At 40.9% G+C, this 27,239-nt stretch overlaps 1 protein-coding gene across 1 annotated transcript in view; it reads right to left on the bottom strand.

Moving 5' to 3' along the window:
* The window catches only part of RASGRF2 (Ras protein specific guanine nucleotide releasing factor 2), a 269,826-nt gene extending 245,340 nt beyond the window's left edge, over window positions 1–24,486 (bottom strand). The window contains exon 1 of the mRNA XM_012477557.3: window positions 23,824–24,486. Coding sequence (XP_012332980.1) covers window positions 23,824–24,111 — 288 coding nt within the window. The 5' untranslated portion in view covers window positions 24,112–24,486. The remainder of the gene's footprint in view (window positions 1–23,823) is intronic.
* Between the last annotated feature and the right edge of the window lie 2,753 nt (window positions 24,487–27,239).

The raw sequence follows: 27,239 nt of genomic DNA, 5'->3' as shown, positions 1-27,239 counted from the left end.
TGAGACAGGTTCTCACTTTGTAGACCAGGCTGGAGTGCAGAGGCACGATCTCTGCTCACTACAATCTTCACCTCCCAGACTCAAGTCATTCTCTCACCTCAGCCTCCAAAGTAGCTGGGACTACAGGCACTTGCCACCACATCTGGCAAATATTTGTGTATTTTTTGTAGACAGGAGGTCTCGCTATGTTGCCCAGGCTGGTCTTGATCTCCAGAACTCAAGTAATCTGCTTGCCTTGGCCTCCCAAAGTGCTAGGATCACAGGCATGAACCACTACACAGGCCTCTTTCAGAACTCTTAAAAGCATAAATTCATACACTTCTCTTTAAAATATTGATACTCTACAGAGACTTTCTAATAACTCATTGCCATCATTTACATTGGAAATACAATTATGTGGATATTTCATAATTTAAGTAATCAATCTTTATAGTTGGGCATTGAGGTTGTATTCAATTTTCCGTTATTAATGACAACACTCTAATGAGCCTACTTATTATATACACACCTTTGTAGACTTTCCCAAGTGTTTCCTTAGGACATAAACCTAGAAGTAAAGTTGCTGGATCAAAGATTACACATGATAAAGTCATAATTTTTACATCACAGAAAATGTAGACCTCATAGATTGCTTAAAGCACATATGATAGAATAACAAAGGAATGCCTGATTTAAAATAAAACAAAGCGTAATAAATATATCTGTATTTAGAAAACACAAAGGAAAGTATAATCTTTATTTAAAGGTAAGAGTTTACATCAATTAAATTATAGCTTAGCTGTCAACAAAACACAAACCCTAACCTAAAACATGCTTGGGGATCAGTCACGTTTGCTAAATGTGTACCACAAGAAAATCGTGGCCAAGTGCAGTGGCTCATGCGTGTAATCCCAGCACTTTGAGAGGCTGAGATGGATGGATCACTTGAGGCCAGGAGTTCGAGACCAGCTGCGTCAACATGGTACAACCCCATCTCTACTAAAAATACAAAAATCAGCCTGGCATGGTGCCTGTAATCTCAGCTACTCGGGAGACTGAGGCAGGAGAATCGCTTGAACCTGGGAGGCAGAGGTTGCAGTGAGCCAAGATCGCACCACTGCACTCTAGCCTGGGCAACAGCATGAGACTCTTTCTAAAAAACAGAAAGAAAAGGAAGAAGAAAAAAAGAGCTAGGTTTATTCAAGAGGCTCCATGAAGAAAGAACTCTGTAGACAATAAACTTGGATGCTATATTACAGATCAGCACTGGATAACCGAAATACAATATGCACCACAAATGCAAGCCATGCATGTAATTTTAAATTTTCTAGTGACCACATGAAAAAGAAATAAAGAGAAATAAGTAAAATTAACTTTAATAATACTTTTATTTCACCCAGTACAGTATATCCAAAATATTCATTCAACATGTAATCAAATAAAAAATGTATTGAGATCTTTTATGGGTTTTTTTGGTACCAAGCCTTTGAATTCCGGCATGTGTCAGTACACACAAAGCACATCTCATTTTGGACTAGTCACATTTCAAGTGCTCAAAAGCCACCTGTGGCTAGTGGCTACCATAATGAACAGTGCAGGTGTAAAGCAGAGGTTGGAAATGTTTTCTGTAAAGGGCTAGATGGTAAATATTCTAGGCTTTTCAGAGCCAGAGGCAAAATCAAAGATACTCTGTAGGTACTTAAATAGCACCGTTTACCTAGGGTGGGCTGCCCAGGGCTGTGGCTTCAGATACAGACATCCTCAGGATGAAGAGCAGCTCAGCTTAGGGTGGGCAGGGCTGCTGCCATCAGTTTCACCTGGATCCCAGTGAGCCCCCCAACATACACACCATGCAGAGGGCCCAAGTCATCACAATTTGAGCAGGTGACTGGAAGAGGCAAGACTCAGCAACTGAGACTCCCAGATGGAGAGTCCACCAACTTCAGTGTCCTGCAGTTGCCACAGCAGAGACCCCAACATGTTGGTGCTAGCGGACGCTGGGAGCAGAGAAGAACAGGGGCAAAGGGGATGCCCCAGCTTGGTCTCTGTAATTACTGATGCCAGCTCATCGATATTCAGAGGGCAAACACTGCTTGAAGAACAGGTTATCAAGTAAGGGAGGATTAACAAAGACATTTGCAAAGTAAAAGTTCTGGAAATCCTGTCCTAACCCATTTCAAAAGGTGGTACCAAAGCATACAAGTGGATATTCCTCATGGCTAACTTTGAGAGACATGGCTCCAAGCTACTGTAAATTTTGTGGAGACCTATTTGACATCAAGAAAAATTCCCCACAGCAAACTTGATTAATAATAGAATCAAATTCCTATCCCACTCCCAGCCCCCAGCCACACAGTCCACCCTATCTGCCTTTCCAGTCTTACCCAAACATTATTACCAACTTGAACCTAAACACTCTCAACTTAAGCCAAAACAAGCCTAGCTCTTCCTTCTTCCTACAGGTTAAACATGGCTCCTTCCTCAAGGGTGATTTCAGATGTTCCTGCGACCCTCCCTGACCACAAAGCCAGAAAGGTCTTCCCCCTCCAAGAATATGTATAGCCTTCACCAAACCCCTCAGCTCCTCAGAGAATGCCTTCAAATACACCATCTCATCTCCTGCATAGAAACGAGCTTTCAGGACAGCAGAGATGAGACCTTAAATTCTTCCACAGGCCTGAGTACAGCCTTCAATACTCATCAAGTTCTCAAAACGTGCTTAGTGAGTAAATGAAGGAATGAAGTCCTCAGGCTCTGACAAAGCCTCCTAAGAGCCATCAGAGTTGAGAATATACCTTCAAAAGGTATATTCTCAGGCAGAAAAGCCCCACCAATGCCGGTCCTGATCTATCATTTTAGGGCATAAGCCATATCACTCTAGTGCTCCACTGCTAGTGAATTAATTCATTTTTAAAACTGTATTTCCCTTTATAATTTATCCTTTACATAATTTTTTCTTGAAAGGCAAATATGAGACACTGTAATTTTCCCATTGAAACTAGCTGCTTTGCTTTTAAAAAGCAATTTTTAGTATGAGAAAGGAAATGTCTGGTACACCTCCTAAAGAAGACTTTAGAGGATGAGGCAGGCAGATCACTAGAGGCTAGGAGTTCACAACCAGCCTGTGCCAGCATGGTGAAAACCCTTTTCTACTAAACGTACAAAATTTAGCCATGTCTGATGGTGCATGCCTACAATCCCAACTACTGAGGAGGCTGATGCATGAGAATCAGAACCTGGAAGGTAGAGGTTGCAGTGAGCAGATCATACCACTGCACTCCAGCCTGGGAGACAGAGCGAGACTCTATCTCAAAGAAAGCACTCTCTAGAGCACTGCTACACACACACACACACACACACACACAGGTACACACACACGTACACACACGTATACACACACACATGCATGTACACACCAGTGTGCTCAGAGCTCAGCAACAACAAATGACAATGTAAGAAAGCTTCTTTGCATCTCAGCTGTAGCACACGGACTGCTAAGAACACCCTTTTAGAGTCTAACCATGGATTTGTAAACTTTTTTTAAGCTTTCGGAAAGTACAGGTACCACAATTTTTAAAGCAAAACCATGACATCATGACCTGAAAACCCAAAAGCATTTATGGAATTGTAGAGGTAGAATATTTCAATCAAGACTGTGCTGGAAAACTTGGAACCCCTGCTGTGGTAACAATTAGGCAATGAAAAGCCAAATCACATTAACAGGAACAACAACAAAAGTCTTTTTTTTTTTAATACTTTTTTTTTTTTTTTGAAACAGAGTTTTGCTCTTATGGCCCAGGCTGGAGTGCAGTAGCACAATCTCAGCTCACAGCAACCTCCACCTCCCAGGTTCAAGCAATTCTCCTGTCTCAGCCTCCCAAGTAGCTGGGATTACAGGTGCCCACCACCACACCTGGCTAATTTTTGTATTTTTAGTAGAGAGGGGGTTTCACCACGTTGGTCAGACTGGTCTCGAACTCCTGACCTCAGGTAAACCACCCACCTTGGCCTCCCAAAGTGCTGGGATTACAGGCATAAGCCACCGTGCCTGGCCAAAAGTCTTAATAAAACCTAAAATGGAAGGTTTTCACTTCTTAATAGTGACTATAAGCAAGTAGTACTGGTGTATCGGGACTACAGTAACACAATCCATACATACACAGCTCTAAAACTTTAAGTGGCTTTTAGACAAATGTGGAGAAAACATTACCAAGTATCTAGAAAATGCTTGCTTGCCTGGATTTTACCATGATGTTATTAGCAGGAACCCTAAGGAATTTGAGAACCGGCACGCAGGGGTGGGGTAAGTGGGCTCTGGAAGAATCCTGTTTCTCTAGCCAACAAGGCTACCAGGTGGAAAGCCAACGGGCTGTCTTCCCCTTCTCAAAATTACAGACATGCTTCCAACAAACCTGCCTTCTAAGACCCCCAAATAATTTTCAAATAAAATGTTTTATCTAAACATCACAGTTAGAACACTCATTTATTGAAATTCACAAAGGGTATAAGTTTTTAAATGGTAGAGGAGAGGAAACTAAGTGGTATTCTCCTTTTTTTTTTGAGACAGATTCTGGCTCTGTTGCCAGGCTGGAGTGCAGTGACACGATCTTGGCTCACTGCAACTTCCGCCTCCTGTGTTCAAGCTATTCTCCTGACTCAGCCTCCCAAGTAGCTGGAATTACAGGCATGCACCACCATGCCTGACAATAATTTTTGTATTCTTTTAGTATCGATGGGGTTTCACCACGTTGGCCAGGCTGGTCTCAAACTCCTGACCTCAAGTGATCCACCCACCTTGGCCTCCCAAAGTGCTGGGATTACAGGCATGAGCCACTGCGCCCAGCTGGTATTCTTTCAAGAGTACTGTCTGGTGCCAAAATCACCCTCATTTCCAAAAGCCACATGGAAAGTTATGCTGGGGAAGGGCTGGTGGGCCCCGGGGACACGATGTTCTAGGTGGAAAGGGTAACAGTCAGTCCCAGGAGGCAAGACAGCTCTTACCAACAAAGTAAAGTAAAGTAGGAAAGAATGAGTTTCCTAATCCAGAAGTGCTGAATAGTTTTGTTTTGCTTTTTTCAATTCACAAAGGTAACAAATCAAATTTAAGGATGGGCTAAAATTACCAAACTGTCAAATATGCCATCTCTAAGCCAAATGGAAGAATATGAAAAAATGAAAACCCACTGCCAAATGAGTAGGTAATGCTGTAGCTGTATAAAGAATCAGCAGCAGCATCTTGATTTTTAGTGAGCAAAGGTCTTGTTGTCCTACGGGGTTACAAAAAAAGATAAAAATCAACCAGGGTAAAGGTCAGCTGGGACCAACATCTGCCATCTTCCAAGCAGGTTTTCAGAGCATACATCTTAAAAGCCAAGCACCAGATTTTCCTCTTTCTCACATGGTCGTGATAGTCTCTGTCCTTAAATCGAATTATTATAAAAGGCCAAAGCTTATAGTACAGAATGCAGTGTAGACATCCTTATATAGTACCTGCTGTTCCGAATACACATGCAGCAAAGATCTTTGAAACACAAATAAATGCCAAGTATCTCTTGTCTGAAAGCTGCCACATTCCTTTGTTTCTAAGACGGTATTGTACAGTGCAACATAAGTTAGTGAAGACTTTAGGGAAAGAATTAGTACATCAATCAAATGTACACAATGAAAACACAACTTAATTTCAGAAAATGCAAAATATTAAAATGAAGATATTCTTAGAATCAATTAAATCTGGTAATTTGAGGCATTCCTACTTTGTGCCTTCAAGTGGAGCTCATTAATAATAATCCTAGACACTTTAATTATAATAAATATCACCAAAAAGTATTCATAACTTAGTTTTATTTCAAGAAATCAGACTACTATATTTGATCATATTCATTTCTATATTTTAATTCACAGATTGTACTTTCATTTCAGAAATATGTATCTTATGTTGGATTTTTTTTTCAATTAGTTATAAAGCTACCTTGAAATGCAAGTATAGTGTTTATTAAAGAAAATAGTTCTTAATTAAGGTGGAGAAATTGGGAACTACCCTTAAAAGGAGACTCTCACTTCCCACTGTTTTATTTGTTCATTTCTTTGCATGTGCTCCACCAGCCCTGCAAATTATCCACAAATGTCATCCTGATGTTCGCTGCAGAATCACAATAGCAAAACAAAGCTTTTCAACATTAAAACAGGTTGTAGGGGAGTGCTTATTTTACATCTGTGTGGTAGAATGCTATACAGTCCTTAAAAATAATGTGTTCGAAGAATATTTAATGGCAAGCAAAATGCTCAAAATGTAATATTCAGTAAAGTATCAGGATCCAAAATTCTATACACAATATGATCCCAATTTTATTTTCCTTTATTTTTTATTTTTTTGAAATGGAATTTGGCTCTTGTCGCCCAGGCTGGAGTGCAACGACACGATCTCAGTTCACTGCAAACTCTGCCTCCTGGGTTCAAGTGATTGTCCTACCTCAGCCTCCTGAGTAGCTTGGATTACAGGTGCCTGTCACCATGCCCAGCTAATTTTTGTATTTTAAGTAGAAAAGGGGTTTCACTATGTTGGACAGGCTGGTCTTGAAAATCCTGACCTCAGGTGATCCACCCGCCTCATCCTCCCAAAGTGTTGGGATTACAGGCATGAGCCATTGTGCCTGGCCTTGTCTCCCTTTAAAATGTCTATTTATTAGCTGGGCATGGTGGTGCGTGCCTGTAATCCCAGCTACTCAGGAGGCTGAGGCAGGAGAATTGCCTGAACCCAGGAGGCGGAGGTTGCGGTGAGCCGAGATCGCGCCATTGCACTCCAGCCTGGGTAACAAGAGCAAAACTCCGTCTCAAAAAAAAAAAAAAATGTCTATTTATTATATACATACACAGAAAAAAGGCCTTGAAGAAAATTCTCTAACAATTGAATACATAGCTTTCTGTGAAGAATGGGATTTCAGAAGATTTTTAGTTTTTTTCTTATAGTTCTTTGTGATTTCCAAATTTTACATGATAGACATTACTTTTATAAATTAAAAAACTGCTTTTAAAAAATATTCCATTAACACAGTGCTTTATACTAAAAGGAAGAAAAAAAGAGTAAGCTGTGGACTTGCATTATTTTCCTTTTAGTATACATTTTAGACATTCTCTGTTCAAAAAAACCTGCATTTTTAAAGCATAAATATCAATTTAGCAATGTATTTCCTCTAAAAAAAAACTACTATTCTTACTTTAATATCTTTAATACAATTATTAGTCAGAAGGATTTACATACCAGAAAGAAATTACATGACAAAGAAACTCTTTCACTGACGTAGCCTCTAAGGCAATCATTTCCTGAAGTTGGTAAAAGTAATCTCCCAACTATTTCTTAAGGAATTTACCATCCACTAAATATTATCTGAAGAGCTTAAAAACGCTAGACTCATAAACATGCTTACAAACTAGGCGGATAAGCTATCTGGTTCTCAAGATGAACCATAAAATGAACAGAATACACATCTGTAGCATCCAAACTTTCAAATGATTTGCTCTTTAAATTGCCCTCACTTAAATGAAAAACTTTAATTGTGAAGAATTTAAAATAACATTTTGGACCAGGCACAGTGGTGCACACCTGTAATCCCAGCACTTTGGGAAGCTGAGGCAGGTGGATTACCTTAGGTCAGGAGTTTGAGACCATCCTGGCCAACATGGACAAACCCTGTCTCTATTAAAAATTACAAAAATTAGCTGGGTATGGTGGCAGGCGCCTGTAATCCCAGCTACTCTGGAGGCTGGAGCATTGCTTGAATCCAGGAAGTAGAGGTTGCAGTAAGCCAAGATCCAGCCGTCGCACTCCAGCCTGGGCAACAAGAGCAAAACTCTGTCTCAATAAATAAATAAATAAATAAATAAATAAAATTTTGGTAGCATTTTACAGTTTACAAACTCCTTTCACATATCTCAGTTAATTTATTATTCCCACTTTGTTTATTAGGTAGAAATTATCATGCCCATTTTCCAGATGAAGACATGAGTAAGCTTGAGGATCCAGTTTGTCAAAGGTGGATGAAGAACTTGAACTTGGGAATTTGGCCTCAATATACTGGACTTTTGGTACCATTCATCCAAATGGAATGCCATGACTCCTTCCATGCTCTAACAAATGTCAGGCCAGGTAAACAGGAAGGAGGATGGACTCTGCTCAAACCGCCACGCTGAAAATAAATTTATATTCATGTTCGTGGGAGGAAATGACAGTTGGGGCTCTACAATCACAGGATGCTACTGTTCATTTTATGTCACAATTCCAAACAGGTGAACCTTGCCAACAAAACAAATACAAGGCTGGGCTTGGTGGCTCATGCCTGTTATTCCAGCACTTTGGGAGACCGAGGCAGGTGGATCACGAGGTCAGGAGTTCAAGACCAGGCTGACCAACATGGTGAAACCCCGTCTCTACTAATAATACAAAAATTAGCTAGGGGTGGTGGTGCATGCTTGTAATCCCAGCTACTCAGGAGGCTGAGGTAGAAGAATGGCTTGAACCCGGGAGGCAGAGGTTGCAGTGAGCCGAGATCATGCCACTGCACTCCAGCCTGGGCAAGAGAGCAAGACTCCATCTCAAAAAAAAAAAAATACAAGAGGACACTTTGGACCAAAACAAAAGGACTGCGTATATCTAAGGACCCCTTCTCATTTAATTACGCACACAGTGAATGGCACAGGTTGCAGTATGCCAATGTGTGGCAACATGTTATTCACTGTTCTGGGCCTGGGGAGACTGAAAATTACAACTAGTGGCCAGAAAGTGGTAGCATAAATCGAGGTACACGTGATGTGGATCCACATTAAAATGTAAGAAACGTTCTCATGGAGTTAAGAGCTATAGCATAGGCAAGGTCTGAAACGGCAGAGAACCGTGTTCTCTACATCTTCAGTGCCAGCACCTTGTGGAGCTGGGCAGAAGCCTGAGCTGCAAGTCAAGATGTTCAACAGGAAGACAGTGGGTTCTTCAGAGACAGATAGACTGCTGTTCTCCAACATCCCACTATCTACCATGACTAAGTTCCCAGGCCCTCAGCACAGAGCCCAGCACAGAGAGATTATAGAGGTTATGCCTACTAGTTCTGATGGTGAAGAATGAGACTGAAGACAAAAACATTTCCTTCCTAGTTATATACTGCCAGACTTCCAGCTCCTAGCTAAGGGCCATACTCACCAAACGCTGTTACTAATTTTGGTTCTATTAGGCAGGTTTGCCATTTCATAAAGGTTTGCCCTGGGTAAATTACCAAACCATTCTAAGCCTCCTGCAAAATAAATAAGATGCTGATATCTCGAGGTGGTTGCAAAGATTAAATGAGATAATATATGGAAAGTGCGTGCCTCAGTGTTAACCTTAAATCAGCATTAAACAAATTGTGTTACAATCACATAACACAAAGCAATGTTCATAAAAAATTAACAAGTCAGTATGTTACAGGCCTACAGAAAGATAATTGCCTTAAATTAAATGTTCATCGACTAAAATACACAATAGACCAATAGACATTCAAGACCAATAGACAGACATCAAGTATGAGAAAATACCTAAAAGCAAAATTTAAACCCACCGTGTGAGGAATAAATGGGACTCACAGCTTGATACCCTCAAAATATACACCTCTTTACATTAGTAATATAAGGGTAAATAGCTGTAAAAAAGTCTTATGACTACAAAATGATATTTTTCTTTTATTTTGCTCAAATGCACAATGTTGAGAGATGTTCTGAATTAAATTGATAAAATAAGGATTAGTTGTAATTTGACGAATTACTAGCTTATCATTATTGAACTAGAAGTAATTAACAGGTAAGTTTCCAGAAAAAAAGAGGGAGATTAACTTTTCCACTGTTTTAAAAAGTTTCATGCATTTTTGGACACAAGATTAAAACTCCTGGCCAAGTAGTAATGGCCAAGTAGCTTGTTGCAGACCCATCCCTCAACCACACACATACTAAGAACAATTTTCAAAGCTGGACACAATGCCAAAAACAAAAAAAATCTGTTTGAAAGCATCATTAAGCAAACAATAGCCAAGATATGAGGGGCAAGGATACCTGAGAGGAGGGAGGTTCACTAGCAGTGACTCTGACAGTCGGGGAATCTTTTCCCCAGAGGCATTTGCCACTTTATCAGCGTGCAGAGCCAGGAGGCTAAGAAACCCCCAGCAGCTAAAAGGGGGGGACTGGCACTGAGTTCCTCACAATCTCATAGGGCTGAAGAGCCAAAAGAGGAAGAGTTGTGTAAATATTCCAGAATTCTAGAGAGGACTCTGGGAGGGCTACACTTTAGATTTTAGGGCAAACTGGAAATAGGCTAGCTCTCAGAAAACCTGAAACCTAACTGACCAGCCCAATCCCAAAATGGATTAATAGAATGTACCTCCACACTAATGCCTGCAAGAAAGCAAAAGTAAATCCTCTCTGAAAGAAAACAGGACCTCAAATTTCCTCTATGATTTTTCACACCCAATGTCCAGCATTCATCAAAATTACAAAGCATACAAGCAACTCTTAGTTTGCTGCCTCAGAGTCTCTGTCAAAACATTGATAGAGACCTTGTTACTCTCCGGCCTGAAATTCCCATTTGAAGATATAACAAGTCAGATCAAGAACTAACAAAGTGGGAAGGGCCAGCCCCTTGCTTGTCAAATGGAAATGGTATACTGAAGAACGGAGCTGGTCTGGCAGCCTCAGCTTTACATTTTCTAAAAAGTAGCTAGTGTCCCTGTGGGGGAAACTTTATCCCCAACTCTAATACCTGAACCAAAAACACTGGCTCAGTGAGGCCTTCGCACAGATTTTCTAAATGCTTGGGCCTGGTTCACCGATGGTTTGGCTAAGCTAAAACCCAGTGGTGTTCACCAGGGTGCTGTAGCTACTCAGCTTCAGTGTCAGCTATGCAGAAGCAAAAGCAGACAGATGATGTTTTTGCTTCATTCAGTGGGTAGAACTGACTTTTCAGTTGTTGCCAATAGCATAGCTGTTTGAGCTACCATTTGGAAAACTACAGACGAGCAGATTAAAGAGACCCTTCTTTGTGGATGTAAACCTGGAAACGAATCATGGCTGCCGATCAAACTGTCTGGAACAATTGCATAGATACTCGCAAATAAGGACTGGTTCTCTGATGGAACCCACTGCTGATCAACTCTGGCTGTTTTGGATGCAGAGGCTACCAATGAATGACAGACTTGTGACTCCTGTCAAAAGCTGACCAATTAGTCTTGCAATGAGGAAGATCATATTGCAAGGAGCATTACCCCCTCCTGCTCCTGGCAGATTGGCTACATCAGACCTTCGAACCCTTCTGAGGGCTATCAGTGTTGCCTTATCACTGTTGATACCTTTTCGGGTTACTACTGGTCAGCTGTTTCCAGCCACACCATTGTAGCTCTTGAAACTAACCTATATTTTCAAAATGGACTGACTGTTCAGTTCTCTCTCTTCCTCATCTCCTCCTGGTCCATACCCTTTAGTAAGATAGTTTGATATAGTTTGATCATTGAATGCACTATCCCCAAAAAGGGATCATCACTTCTTGGCCACTTCCTGGATAATGGTCAGGACAAAAGGGGAGGGAGGTGATTATGGAGTATTACAGAGACCTGTTTTGAAAATTGAGGATACTGTCTTGACCATTGCTGGGCATGATGCATCTTTCTTTCCCTCATAGCACCCCCAGGCCAGCCTGGCTGGCACACCCTCCAAGTGGTTAACTTAATTCTGGATAAGTTGTATAAAGTGCCCTTGTCCCTTCCAGATGAAACAACTAGGTGTGAGTAAGGAATGACTGCGAAAACCTGAAGTTAGAGCTGCTGGAATGAGATACCCAGAATATGTGGAGGTGCAGGAAGAGCCACAAGCCCACATCCAAGGAGGGAACACCTCAGATCCCCGTAGGATGAGGGAGGGAAGAACATCATGACTTTTATCTTTCAGAATTGGCCTTGGAGACTTCCTCTAAAAGGAAGACATCCTGGGGTGGCAATCCCAACCCACTGTAAACACATTCTATTCTACCTACTGTTGGGTCTTCTGTGATCCATTTGATTGATTTAATCACAATTTGATCTATCAGAGCAGCAGGGAGGGCCCCAGTTCCTGCACTTTCTACAGAAGGCAACTTCAAATGTTGCCCTCATCTCCATTCATTTCATGGATAGACAAATGCCATAAAGAAAATGAGATAACTAAAGTGTAAAACTTCTTAAAAGACACCGTTAAGAGTCAAAAGGCAAACCGCAGTAGGAGAAAATACTTGCAATACATATAACTGACAAAGGACTATCATATGTATTAGGATGAATAATATAAAATTATGATATTCAACATTTTGATGTACAAAAATGGTAATTCATATAGTTTAACTTAATATTTCTAAGTCCTACAAATCAATTAGACAATTCAATAAAAGGTGGGTAAAAGTTGAATAAGCACTTCAAAACAGAGAACAGGCTAGGGGTGATGGATCACACCTGTAATCCAGCACTTTGGGAAGCCAAGATGGGCAGATCAGTTGAGGTCAGGAGTTCAACACCAGCCTGGCCAACATGGTGAAACCCTGTCTCTACTAAAAACATAAAAACCCGGTGTGGTGGTACACACCTGCAATTCCAGCTACTTGGAAAGTTGAAGTAGGAGAATCCCTTGAACCTGGGAGGCAGAGGTTGCAGTGAACCGAGATCACACCACTGCACTCCAGCCTGGGTGACAAAGCAAGACTCTGGCTCAAGGAAAAAAAAAAAAAAAACAGAGACCAATCAAATGATCAATAAGTACTTGAAAAGGTGCTCAACCTCATTTTTATCAGAGAAATGAAAATCCAAATCAAAATGACACGTTACTACACACCTATTAGAATGCTTACAACTAAAATCCTGATAACATCAAGGGTTGGCAAGGATGAAAAGTAACTGAATTCTTAAACATTGCTGGAGGAAGTATAAATTGATGGAACTATTTTGGAAAACTATTTGGTAGAAATTATTGAAGCTGAATACATGTATGCCCTGTGAAACAACTCCACTCCTGAGGATACATACCCGACAGAAATATGTACATGTATGTGCACCAAAAGCCTTGTACAAGCATTTTTTAAGCAGGATTATTTGTAACAGCTCCAAATCGGAAACAACTCAAATGTAGAAAAAAGAAATCTTTGTATACTCATTCAGAGGAATACTACAAAGAAATGGAAAGGGGGCAGGCACAGTGGCTCATGCCTGTAATCCCAGCACTTTGGGAGGCCGAGGTGGGAGGATCACTTGAGCCCAAGAGTTTGAGATTGGCTTTGGCAACATAAAGAGACATTGTTTCTGGAAAAAAAAAGAAGAAGAAGAAAAAAAAAAATTAGCTGGGGCCAAGAGTGGCGGCTCATGCCTGTAATCTAGCCAGGCATGGTGGTGCATGCCTGTAGTCCCAGGTTGAGGTGGGAGAATCGCTGGAGCCCAGGACGTTGAAGCTGCAGTGAGCCACGATCATGCCACTGTACTCCAGTCTGGATGACAGAGTAAGACTCTATTTCAAAAAAAAAAAAAAAGTCAGGTGTGGTGGCATGTGCCTGTAGTCCCAGGTACTCAGGAGGCTGAGGTAGGAGGATCACTTGGGCCTGGGAGGGTCAAGGCTGCAGTAAGCCATGATTGCATCACTACACTCCAACAAGACCCTGTCTCGAAAGAGAGAGAGAGAGAAAGAGAGAAAGAGAAAGGAAAGAAGGAAGGAAGGAAGGAAATAAGAAAGGAAGGGAGGGAGGGAGGGAGGGAGGAAGGGGGTGAGGGAAGGAGGAAATGAGAGAAGAAAGAAAGGAAAGAAGGAAGGAAGGAAGGAAGGAAAGAAGGAAGGAAGGGAGGGAGGGAGGGAGGAAGAACATGAGAGAAGAAAGGAAAGAAGGAAGGAAGAGAGAGAGAGAAAGGAAGGAAGGAGGGAGGGAGCAAAAGAGGGAGGAAGGGAGGGAAGAAGGAACAACATGGATGAATCTCACAAATACGATGTTGAGGAAAAGAAGCCCAACACAAAAGGTACTTCTGCATGAGTCTATAAGTAGGAAGTTCAAAAACTGGCAAAAGCAATCTACAGTGTCACAAATTAAGGATGACGGCCACCCATGGTTGGGGTGATGGAGAGGAACAGACATAAAGTTAGCTCTGCAGGGCTGATCATGTTAATTTCTTGATCTGGGTGCTGATTACAAAACTATTCACTTTGTGAAAACTCATCAAGCTGCACACCTATGATGTGTGTATTTTTCTGATGTATGCTACATTTTGAAAAATAGGTTTATTAATGTATTGTTAAAAGAACAATTGTAAATAATTTTTAAAATATAATAAAGTAAAGAAAATTTTGAATGTGGACCCTGGGCGGTACAGGTGACGGTACAGGACCAGAGGACAGAAATGGTGTATGATTGCAAAGATCTCATTGATAAGGTGAGGGTGTAAAACTGCTACTGAAAGGAAAGAACGTGGCCTATCACAATGAATGTACATTAGTTTGGTAAAAGTAATCTTAGTTAGCTTGATGGATGCACTAGATGTGTTAACAATGACTGTCATACTCATTAAACTTTCCATGAAACACCCTCGTCCACAGCCCCTGCTGTTTGGCAGTCAAGCCACGGGCTGGTCAGGGACTGATGATTTTGTTTGGCCCCAAAATCTGAACGGAGATAATCACATTCCCTCCCACAAGAATATGGCCCTGGATATGAGAGATGCTGCAGTGAAAACTGAAGCAGGAGAAAAGGGGCCACAACGTTGAGTTAGTACCATGGCAAATACGGCAACCTGAAGTTAGGGGAAACAAAACCTATGAGGAAAGAAAGGCTCAGTGAGAAGGCAAATGGGGATAAACACTGAAAGGCTGGCCAGCGGCAATATCCGAAGAAGAGATAGGCCCCCATAAAGAGCACTACTCACCCTTATATTGCCTGATAATATTCTCACTGTTTCCCCCAACACTCACAGGTGATCATTATTCAAGACAACTCTAGTTCATATCTCTCCCTTGCAATCAAAAGGGCCTAAAGCAATCAGTCATAGAACAGCAATCAACTACCTTAGACAAGTTTAGCAATACTAGAAAAAGCCAACTACACACTTGATTAATGAAGCTTAGTAAATGCCCTAAAATAATATTGACCAGCTGTTGGGTCTCAGAATTGATTGTGAAAGTTGGATGAAACATTGGCTTATGGATGATGTCCTCACTGTAGCAAAGCTCTGCAAAGCACGGAGTGAGAAGCAGCATTATTGGCATCTGTGTAGGAAACTCTTGTCCTTCATTCTAAATAAGAGTTCTGCACAGCTGGGGGAGCTCGGTAAAAGGAAAAAAGATCTCTCAACAAGAGAATCACCAATGATTTAATTGTCCCCTAGAGTGGGGTCAAACCATGAAAATAATTTACACCATAATCATAGTTAAATAATTCATTTTGGCCAGGCAAGGTGACTCACGCCTGTAATCTCAGCACTTTGGGAGGCCAAGGCAGGAGGGTTGCTTTAGGCCAGGATTTGAGACCAGCCTGAGCAACACAGGGAGACCCCAACACTACAGAAAAATAAATAAATAATTAGCTGGGGGTGGTGGCACACATTTGTAGTCCCAACTACTTGGGAGGCTGAGAAAGGAGGATTGCTAGAGCTCAGGAGCTCAAGGCTGCAGTGAGCTACGATTGTGTCACTTCACTCTAGCCCAGGTGACAGAGCAAGACTCCATCTCAATTTTTGTAATTGATTTCAAACTTTCTTCTCTTTAAGATTTAACATACTAGGACTTATTTAAAAGCTAATTCCACCTCCTTTATGTCTTCAAAATTCCTGTCTTAAGATTTTTCCTTTATTACAACATGAAAGAAACAAAAAGAGAGCTGCCATTATAATAGCACACATTATTAACAGAAACTCATTACAAACTCTTTCCAAGAGAGTCCTTCTCAGAGCTATATTCAGTGCAATCTCCAGTACCAAACAAGTGCTGTGCCAAAAAGGAAAAAAATTTCCTTATTTACAAGTGAAATAATACAATGTCTGGAATTTGCTTTAAAGTGGTCTAACAGAAAAAAATGCTAGACAGATAGAACAAGAATGGCAGAAAGCTGAAGATGTTGAAGCTGGACGATGAGTATATTGGCATTCCATAAAATATTCTCTTTTGTGGGTGTTAAAGTATTTTTGAAAGGGAAAGGAAGAAAAATACCTTTTTTTTTTTGAGACAGAGTCTCACTCTGTTGCCAGGCTGGAGTGCAGTGGTGCAATCTTGGCTCACTGCAACCTCTGCCTCCCGTGTTCAAGAGATTCTCCTGCCTCAGCCTCCCGAGTAGCTGGGACTAGAAGCCACACCACCATGCCCAGCTAATTTTTGTATTTTTAGTAGAGACTGGGTTTCACCGTGTTGGCCAGGATGGTCTCCATCTCTTGACCTCATGATCTGATGATCTGCCCGCCTCGGCCTCCCAAAGTGCTGGGATTACAGGTATGAGTCACTGCACCTGGCCATGAAGGAAAATACTTTCTTTCTAAGTGATCCTAATAATGAAAATAAAAAGAAGAATATCAAAGAGAGTAATAAAAATATTAGCTGGCAAATGTGCAGACTGTTCACCGTGTGCTAGGTCTATGCCAAGAGCTTGGCCTGGGATATTGCCTGTGAGCCTCACAACAACCTGATGGAGCAGATACTATCATGATCTGATAGTATCACAATCTGATAGCCTCACAACAACCTGATGGAGCAGATACTATCATGATCTGATAGTATCACAATCTGATAGCCTCACAATAACCGATGGAGCAGATACTATCCCTGGTTCCAGGCAGGGAACAAGGCTTAAAAAGAGAAACTGCTCAAGATCATGTGTCTAGCAAGTAGCAGAGCCAAGACTGAATCCCAGGCAGTTTAAATCCTGAACTAAACCATACATAATACCAGCACCTCACCTAGAAACTGATATTCTTAAATTCTTAAAAGAAAGCAAATTCATACTGAGTATGAGTGACCTCCTATTCCTATGAATCACTGATATTATCTCATCATGACTTCTTTTGTAATCAGTTATAATGTTATCTACCGAGCCTCAGACCAAGTTATCACCTCCCCATTTCCACGCTGCTAAATACAGGAAACTTCCTAGCTTTCCAACAGTCCCTCTATTTGAAAGAACTAACCCCACTGTTTACATTAGTCACACAAATGGCATGGGCTCATAAATACAGTTCAGGAAATGAATCAGGCATTGTCTAAATTAAATCAGACAATGACACAATAAAACATTTCAGTGCCCTGAAAATAATAAAAAGTACCACTCACATCCCTGATGTTTCCATCACCATAGGTCTTAGCAATGTCACATTGAATAAGTATCGTAAGAGCTAAAAACAGAAATTGTGGCCTGATTTTTTTTTTATTAAGCACTAAAGAATCAATAAATTTTATTTTATTTTGTTTATTTTTGAGACAGAGTTTCAGTCTTGTTGCCCAGGCTGGAGTGCAATGGCATGATCTTGGTTCACTGCAACCTCCACCTCTCCGGTTCAAGCGATTCTCCTGCCTCAGCCTCCTGAATAACTGTGACTACAGGCATGCGCCACCATGCCTGGCTAATCTTGTATTTTTAGTAGAGACGGGGTTTCGCCATGTTGGTCAGAGTGGTCTCGAACTCCTAACCTTGTGATCCACCTGCCTCAGCCTCCCAAAATGCTAGGATTATAGGCGTGAGCCACTAATCTTGGCCAATAAATTTTATTTTTAAGTATTGCTTTTTTTTTTTTAACATCGTTTTATCCTTATCTTCTCAAATCTTAAAAGAATTAAAATTCTGATTAACTTAGTCAAAAACTGTAAATTATTCATATGCAGATCTCCCAACTTTCTGTCTCATTTCTTTCTTTACAGTTTTTTTAACAAAGAAAAGAAACATTGTAGTATATTAGTTAAATAAACACACACCAACTCAAACTTATTACTTTTTTTCTGTCTTTTTTCTAAAATTACATTGGGAGGATTTTGTAGTCACTGTAATAAGTTTTAGGAAAAATGATTTGATTCCTTATTTTTCATTAAATCATTAGTTTTTCAAGTGCCGGTAAAAAAATTAAACTGTGAGTACACGTGCTTTCTGCCTCTCTGTTCCACCTACTGAAGACAATATTTTCTGCAACAACAACAACAACAAACCTGTTACTGTTTTTTTTTCTCGAAATATATACACAATTATATTTTTAACTCCTTGGGCAAAAATGCTAACATATTCCCTTTGGCAGAACCAAATTCTTATATTTATAACTTCTCGATCAGCTAAAACTTAAGTTACACCAATAAAAAATATAATGAATAATTTTAGAATAGTGGTTAGATTTGAGAATAAATTTGCCAAATGTTATAAAATAATGAAACATTTATCAAAGTGCTGTGTTGATACTTAACAAATATCATTTCTAGCTTCATTTGAATATCAATAAAATTTTACTACTTAGTCTTTAAGGTAGACTAATTTCAGAGAGGAATTTATATTGTGAGTAACTTAACAGAATCGTTATATATCCTTAGTCCTGAAAAATAAATCTCCCCAAATTGTAGACAGATTGGATTTATAACTCAGGTCTTGAAATGTTAATGATACAAATCAAAATCTGAAAACTTCAATATATAACTGCCTAACAAATGTTTAATATTCAATGGCACAAAGTAAAAAACTGAATAAACACTACACACACACACATACACATACACACACACATACACACCCCTTTCTTGTAGAACAAATAAATAGGTATAAAAACAGAAAGCCACTTTAAACATGTGAATTTAAGACCTGAGCAAATCCATATTATTGGTCAATCTAATTTCGTTACAAAATAATCAAAAAATTAAAATTATACTGACTGTGGCATATATACTTAAGTAGTATTTATAAATGTAGAAAAAAATCAATTTCAAAATACAATCTGCATTAAACAGACAGCGATATCAACAATTGTTTTAACAAACCATTGACATTTGCTTTGCTAAAACCAGAAACAATTGCTTATCACACATACTTTAGGTCTTATCATCACCCACTATGAGAAAAATTTCTCTATTTTTTAATTGTCAAAAGGAGGAAAAAATTGTTATAACACTACAAATATTTTCTACCCCTCAATAGTGCATTTAGTTGTCACTTATTGAAACCCACAGAAAAATAACTGTTCACAACAAGAATGCATTTTTATGTATTAAAACATCTGTCACATCAGGGATGGAGTTTTTTTATGTTGAATTCTTATACAATAATCTAAATAGTAAGGCTTAGTGTAGCCAAAATTAAAATAACTCAATTTTACTAAATCCACAGGATTTTTTCTTCATTTAACTTTAAATAGAAGGATAATTACAAAGTTTAAGTAATACATCATTTTGTACCCTAAATTATACTTTTTAATGTTGTACAAGATTTAGCAAATATCATTATTACATTTTCCCTTTGTGTTCAATAAGCAAAAGTTGAAAAGAATATATTTAGTTGGCTACGATTAAACAACTGAAAATGAAAATCCACCATCCACACTCTCCATCTCCCACAAATATTTCAGAGCTTGCATGCAGCTCAGCCTAATTCATTCGCATGATTAAAATCCTCTGCTTGTGGTCAAATTAGGAAGGCTAAAATGACTATCTAGTAATGAAGTGACAGGAAATCACATAGCCTTTAATCCCTTTAAAATTAAGCCAACATGTTTAATTCAGCACAAATGCAAGTGTCTACTTCTTTAAACCTCCAGAGCTAAAGAGATATTTACCCCCAAAACAAATGAAATTAGGCTCAACAGAACATTGAACATCACCAGCAAAATAAGAATCAAGGTAGCTTTGTTGCTATGTGTCTTCTCCTGCTAGTAGGCAAGACAGATCCTGCTACTTAAACAGAGCAGACTAACCAGGATGTGTACTTTCACCCTAAATGCAAATATTTTTAAAGATACCCCATTCCTGAAGTAAATGAATTCCTGAAGTAAAGGAATGTCATGTGAAACTGCTTGTTTAAAAATAAATCTCGTTTTTCTTTGCACATGTAATCATCTGCAATTGTATTTCTTAAGAATTACAACTGCCATTTAAATAGTTTTGAAAGGAAATAAGAATAAACAAAACAGTGATTCACATCATATAACCCCAAACCCCCATCCATTCAGATTAGCTCAGTGGATTTAAATCCAGTCTTAGTAAGGAACTCTTCCACATTATTTACTTAGTCTCCATATCTTCAGTTGGACTTTGATCATCTCCCTAGAAGTCTCTGAGCTTCAATGTCAGCAATAGGTAATAATAATGATGATGTTAATAAGCATCATCTCCAAAAGCTGAAGTTCAGATTAGATGAGGTAATGGAGGATAACAGCCACCCAGAGCACAGAGCCTACCATGCAGAAGGTACTTGCTAAATACAACTTCCCTTTCTCCTTCACCTGGAACAAAAGGGAAGGTTCTCATTTTCCACAAACGGAGCTTTACTAGAAAGAAGTGTCACCGGACACATTTTTAAGAAAAGGAACAACACTTTTGGAGAAAATAAACCACTTAAAATTGTTTTTAACTGATTTCATTTTGAGTATATCGCCATTACTATCCCAAAGAAGTAGCCACTATGGAAGGCTGGTAAGAGAGCCTTGCAATCCTCCAAGGACTCATCAAAGTGAAATCTGAGAACACTGTGAAAAAAATAGAGCAATGCAAATATTCCTACAACCTAAGCATATTTGGAAAGTAAAAATTGTCTTTCTTTTTTCTGCTTAACTGGAAACCGTTTAAGTCCAAGTACAAAAATAAAATGATTTTTTGTTGTTGTTGTCAACCAACTGATTTTGAATTATTATTTAGATGAAGCAAACCAATGGGTGCTTTCTTTTCATAACTTACCTAAAAACACAATTAATAAGCATAAAAATTATTTGAAGGAGAGGTGGAATTTAAGCTCTCAAGAATGCTTAGAGGCAGTTTATTGCAAGAATTACATCAACTATTGTAATTGTAACTATTGTAATGTCAAGGAGATTACAATAAATATGTTGCCCTCCAATGTGATTAATAAGAATGTCTCTGCCTCGGGCAATGATGTTACTATAGATTTGCACATCTTATGACCTAACTAATTTATCGGAATGTCCACTTCAATTACCTGCTTGTCCTTGGCTTCTCAGATGCAGTATTTATTACAAACACTGGTAATCTTTGAATCTTGTGAAATGGTCTTTCACAGTCTCCACCCTGCAAAAAGCTCACACTGTCTGTCATAACCTTAGAAATAGAAGATGCCATTATTGGAAGGTACCTGGAAATCATCAGCTTAGCCAAACTCTTAATTTTTACATATTAGGAAACAGAGATTTCATTAACCAAAAAAGAGAGAGAGAGAGAGAGAAGATTAAGAGATGTGCTTAAAGAAATAACATGGAAACTTGGTGAAGAAAAATGACTCTGCCTCAGTAAGTCCTGTTTCAAACCCTAAACTTCAACTGTGTTGATAGCATTGAGGGAGACATTGACATGGAAAGCTCCAGAAGCATACAAGGAGAAGCAGACCTTGGGATGTGCTCATCTCCTCACATCCTCCACAGATCCTTCGTGTCTGGATGTATCTGGATGATCTGAGCACCTCAGCAATATAAATTAGCTGAAAGGGAACCAACTGCATAAACTGTAGATTTAAGGTAAAATGTTTCTCCTTGTTTCTTATTGTCACAGTTTCTTCTTAATTATTCAAACACACCCAGTTGGCAGTGCCAGATAAAAGCATCAGTAGGCTAAGCTAACCCAACTCACAGAAGCACATCTAATGCAAGACAAAATTTGGAAGGCTTCCCACAACCCAGCTCCTAATCCATTCTGGAATGCTTGCTTCTCTGCATCTTAGATTTATCTACAAACACCAAAGATTCTAATTTCTAACCTCTTGAAGATGCATAAAATGACTGAGAAGGACTCATCATTTGTATGGTCATAAAAAGAGGAAAAAAAAATTTCATTAGAGGCCTGTTTAGGACAACCATTAGAAAGTGGCATGAAAGTCAAACCATTTGGAAGTTATGTTTCTTTATTAAAGTGCAAGAAAGAAAACGGTCCTGAAGATTATAGTCCAGATATTTTCCAAGTAGAAAAATGCTGGTTTCCATATAACGTTAACAAGTCAGAGAGACATGAATTGTAACAGATAACAACTCCCCACCCCTAACTCCAAAAAATATATACACACACACACACACACACACACACGCACACACACCCCCCAAAAGTGATTATTTTATGTTAATATAAATATGAAGAAAATAATCTGGGGTTAAGTAAATGATATATATCCCAAGTAATTTAAAATACCCTATTTTACTTTAGTCATAATAACACTTAGAAACCTATTCATTTTGGTTCCTGTGGGGCCTTAGAATACATATCTTTAAAAAAAAAAAAAATCCCACCAATAGAATATATATATATAATCCTGGAAAAAATGTTTCCTCAAAATTCTTCTCCCAAATTAAATTCTAAAATGTATGACTTGAAATTTATGTTTATATTTCTAGTACCTGTATCTATAAAGTTGGAAATCAGTTTTTCAAATGACTCTGAATAAGCCCTCAGAAACTAAAGAGCATATTTAAAATTTCAGGTTTCTAAGTGTCATAACAAGTTAAGTCTGTTAATGATTTATAGTGAAAACAAATCAAACTTCTGGTTGGTCTAGTTTTAACTCCTCTTAATTTTACACATTGTTTTATGAGCCCCAAGGAGTTAGGTAGGCATCTTATGGATCACTCAGTTGCTAGCACTTCCCACAGCCTCTGTGGTTTGCGGTAGATGCAGTCTGATCTGACTTACATGGAAAATTCAGCTGCGAAATATTTTTATGCAATAGCAAAAACAATCGGCCTTTTTTGTATCAAGGTGGGGATCGAGAACCGAAATGAGAACATAGGGAGCATAAAATTAGTCTGCTTTAATTTTAATAACCAAATAGTGATTGAAAAAATACAAATTTTGTATTTGCAGGAGTGGGGGGGTGGGATCACTAGACCGAAAGGGTTTTTGTCTCCCACTCCGCGGCCATGAGCACACAGCAAAACTAATAAAATTATGACCCAGAATTAAAAGGTCGCATTCATTTTCAAAGCAGTCATTTAAAAGTACAGAAGTGTTCTTTAAAAATGCCCACATTTTTAAACATAGCAAGAATGTGGCTACCAAATATTAATTCTGAGGAATATGAATACACATTTACCTTCATAATTAGACCCAGCAGGTCAAATGTTAGCAAGGCAAACTGACCTAAATCACAAAGACTGATTGAAAATGACCAACAGAAACTGTCTGTCCAGCTTGGAAGCCCCGCCTGTACCCAGCTCAACCAGTGGTGAAACATCTGCAGGCAAAGAAATCTACACGCGCCAGCCGGGTATGGCAGAAACCAAACTTTTCCAAATAAGTTAGTTCCGTCTTGCCAATCTACACCCAACAGGTGTCGATACAAGTCACCAGCAAAATTCTTGCGAGCCAGGTCTAGAGAAGCAATGGATGGTTGGCAGAGAAGCTGAGACGACTCGACCTCTATCCGGGTCCTGAAAGCAAGTGGGGCCACTATTCGGACCGATCACTTGGCAGTGGGGTGGAGGGGTGTGGAGATGGGAGAATTCCTGGATGAAGATAGGGAGGCGCGCGGAGATGTCCTGCCACTGGTGCCGCGAGGGGATTTCGGAGCACGGTCCCGGCACTCGTTCCCGACCCCCGACCCTCGACCCCGGGTTAGGACTGCAAGGGAGTGCGGCGGCCAAGGCTGGGACACCGCAGAGGGAGGGCACGCGGTACCTGCTTGTCCAGAGCGTCCCGGACGCCTCCCGGTCCGGCGCCGGCCCTGGGTGGGGCGGGCGTTCGTTCGCAGCTGCAGCCCTCCAGGAGGTACATGCCCGCCGGGCGGCAGCTCTGCTCGCCCTCGAAGTAGAAGAGCACATTCTGGTAGAGGGCAAACCACTTCTCGTGCCAGCGGCTCGCCTCGGCCGTCTTCTTACTCAGGAAGCCGCGCTTGGTGCCCTCCTTGCGCGCCAAGAAGGCCAGGTACAGGGCGTGCCCCTCGTTGTAGCGCACGCTCTTCTGCATGGTGCGGGCGCGCGGGGCGCGCGGGCATCCGCCTGCCTCACCCCTGCCTCGTGGCCATGGCCCGGCCGGCTCCCTCGAGGGCGCGCCCGCTCAGGTCGGGCCGGCGAAGGGCGCCCCCTTTCCCAACGCCGCGCTCAGGGCACCCCGGCCGCTTTCGGCAGGCGGCAGCGCGCGGTGCCAGGGGCGCGGGCCGGGGCCGGGACACGCTCTCCGCCCTGACCGCCACCCTCGCGGCCGAGCCCCCGGAGCCCCCAGAGCCTCCGACGCCCCCGTGGAGCGCGGCCCCGCGAGGGCGCCCTAACCGGCCGCCGCTTCGCCCAAAGTTGCGGGAGGCGAGCCCCCGCGGCGGGCTGGGGCGGCAGCCGGGAAAGGACTGTCCTCGGGCAACGCGCTCCGGGAGACAGAAGGTAAAACGTCACGTGGGAGCTCAGCTGTAATCGGCTTGGAGACCGATTTAAAGGGCAAAGTCGGCGCGGCGCCGGCGGTGGCGCAGCCCGCTCGCCCCGGCGCGCGTCTCTCCCTCGCCCGCCGGGCCGGGGCTGCTGCCTCTGCTCAGGCGCCCGCCGGGATGGGGCGGATCAGGAAGGTGGAGGCCCCCGGACGCACCACACACCCGCTCACACGCGCGCTCGCACACACACGCACACCCACATACACGCAGACCAGTACATTCACCCAGATCCACAACGCGCACACTCAGATGCACAAAAATATACACTCACAAATGTACACAAAATGCTCGCACATATGCACAAAAACACGGGCACACTCATGACACACAAATACACATTCACACAACGCTCACAATACACAGTCACAACACACAAATACATATAGACAAATACACTCACAATGTGCGCTCCTGCACACAAAAATACAAACCCACATACAGATACACACTCAGGCAACTACACACATGCACACACTGATATGCTCACTCACACATTCACACAACCCACACATTCACTGAAACTCACATGCAAATATATACTCATACGCACATTTACACTCACACATTCACACAAACAGCACATATATACTCACACGTTCACAATCATACATAGACTTACAAGCAGATAGTCATAAACACACACATGAACACACATGTGCATTCACATACAAATACACAAATTCACCCAAAAATACAAACACACACACTTACACAAGCAACCACACACGTATTCACACAAATCTACACACTTTCACAAACCCACTCACACATACACACACTCACATGCCACATCCGCAAGCACGTTCCCATGGCAGTAGGTGGAGTCACAGAGTGGCTTTGCATAGCCCGTATCCTTGGCTTTTCTGCTTGTACCTGCATTGTAGTATCTAAAACTGCTGGTAAAGGTTAAGGAGAGTGTCCCAAGTGTTTTCGGAAAGGCATCAGATGCTGAGGGTTCTTTCGGAATGCCTGTTATTTCACAGTGGTAAGAAGCTAAATTTTAAGTGCTGGAGTTCTCAACCTGGAAAAAAAATATTCAAATCAGGGACACTTTGCTTCCCAGGGCAGAATCCGTCTCCAAAGGCCAGCTGTCACAGGCTCATCGTTTGTAGGACTGGAGTCATTTGATTAACAAATCTGACAGCCAGTAAACCAAGAGCCCCAACCTCCACCCCCACTCTGTGCTATAAAATATAAGTGGAAAAGAAATAATGTACCCAGCAGCTGTGAGAGAAAGCCAGTGAAACCCCTAGGGAGTGCCTGTGTTTGATTCTGCTATACACATATTTTATTCCCCCCAGTCATTTATCACTAAAACGGAGTGCCATCATAAAATGTTTATTGTTAAAAGTAAATAATAATGCTTTTCTGGGTGGTGAGTCTATGACAATACACCTGTCTTGTACTGCCAGTTGTGTGTTCATAAATTGGTAGCCCCGGGGGTTCTGCCTGTTTCATAAGTGCTGTTTCTGCAGAATATTTTAACTCTGCTTCACTGAGCAGCTGAGTGGGGGTTTTTTTTTTCTTTTACCTTAAAAAAAACTTTCACTTTTAACAACTATATAATAGGGAAATTGCTATTTGGAAATTACAGTGTGAGAACAGTGGTCATTTTTCTTTACATTTTAAAAAATATCTAAAGGACAGTGCTGTGCTAAATTGGGTTTAACCCAGCTGGAAGCTTGCATTGTTCTTCAGAGAAGACACGAGTATAGAGGCAGTAAGGAAATGTAGGCAACATTTTGTAGCCAGAGTCTAGATGCGGAGGAGCTGGTGATTGCCTTATGAGGCCTTTTATTTCTTTCCCTGTGGTCCAATCCCAGCTCTGAGAACCATAATTGAGTAGACACCTGTGTAGTTGAAAAGCTGCATTTTTTAGTAGAAACCAGTAAGAGGATGAAATCGGCACAAAAACCATTTTGCCATGAATACTCAAAGCTTCCAACCCACTTGGTTTTTTTCAGAGGTGAAAGATTCTCTTCTTCAATAAGCAATATCTCACCATTTCTGTCTCCTTAAATGTGCTTTTCATTTGAACCACATGAAGTATTCATCACCTCTTGTCTGACATCACGTCCCACTATGGAAGGTTATGTGGCCCTTATATGCCCCCCACCCTGCTCTGCCCCTGGACAGAGAGAAAGGAGCTCTTGTTTCCTCCAAAATTTGGCTGGTGACTACTGTGGGTTTTAATTATGGAAATTCACTGCAAGAACGATTTATTTATCACTAGTTTATGTCCTCAACACTATATTTAGGTGATGTAGAAGCTATAGAGAAAAAACATTGCCTGTGTTCCTGGTGTGCTGAGTCTAATAGGAATAGAATTTCTTCCTCTCATTTCCTTTCCTTACCTTTCCTTTCCCTTTCTTTCCTTTCCTTTTCCTTCTTTCCTTTTCTTTCTTTCTTTCTCTCCCTCTCTCTCTCTCTCTCTCTTTTTAGAGACAAGGTCTTGCTCTGTTGTCCAGGGTGAAGTTGTAGCTGACTGCAGCCTCAAACTCCTGGGCTCCAGAAATCCTCCTGCCTCAGCCTCCAGAATAGCTAAGATTATAGCCGTGCACCACCACACCTGGTTAGTTTTTTTTTTTTTTACTTTTTGTAGAGACAAAGGTCCCACCATGTTGCCCAGGCTGGCCTCAAACTCCTGGTCTCACGCAATCCTCCTGCCTTGGCCTAG

The sequence above is a fragment of the Aotus nancymaae genome, unplaced genomic scaffold, assembly GCF_030222135.1.
Source record: "Aotus nancymaae isolate 86718 unplaced genomic scaffold, 86718_ANA_hifiasm-v0.15.2.pri h1tg000014l, whole genome shotgun sequence".
Taxonomy (NCBI): domain Eukaryota; kingdom Metazoa; phylum Chordata; class Mammalia; order Primates; family Aotidae; genus Aotus; species Aotus nancymaae.
This window is presented reverse-complemented; position numbering and strand designations above follow the sequence as displayed.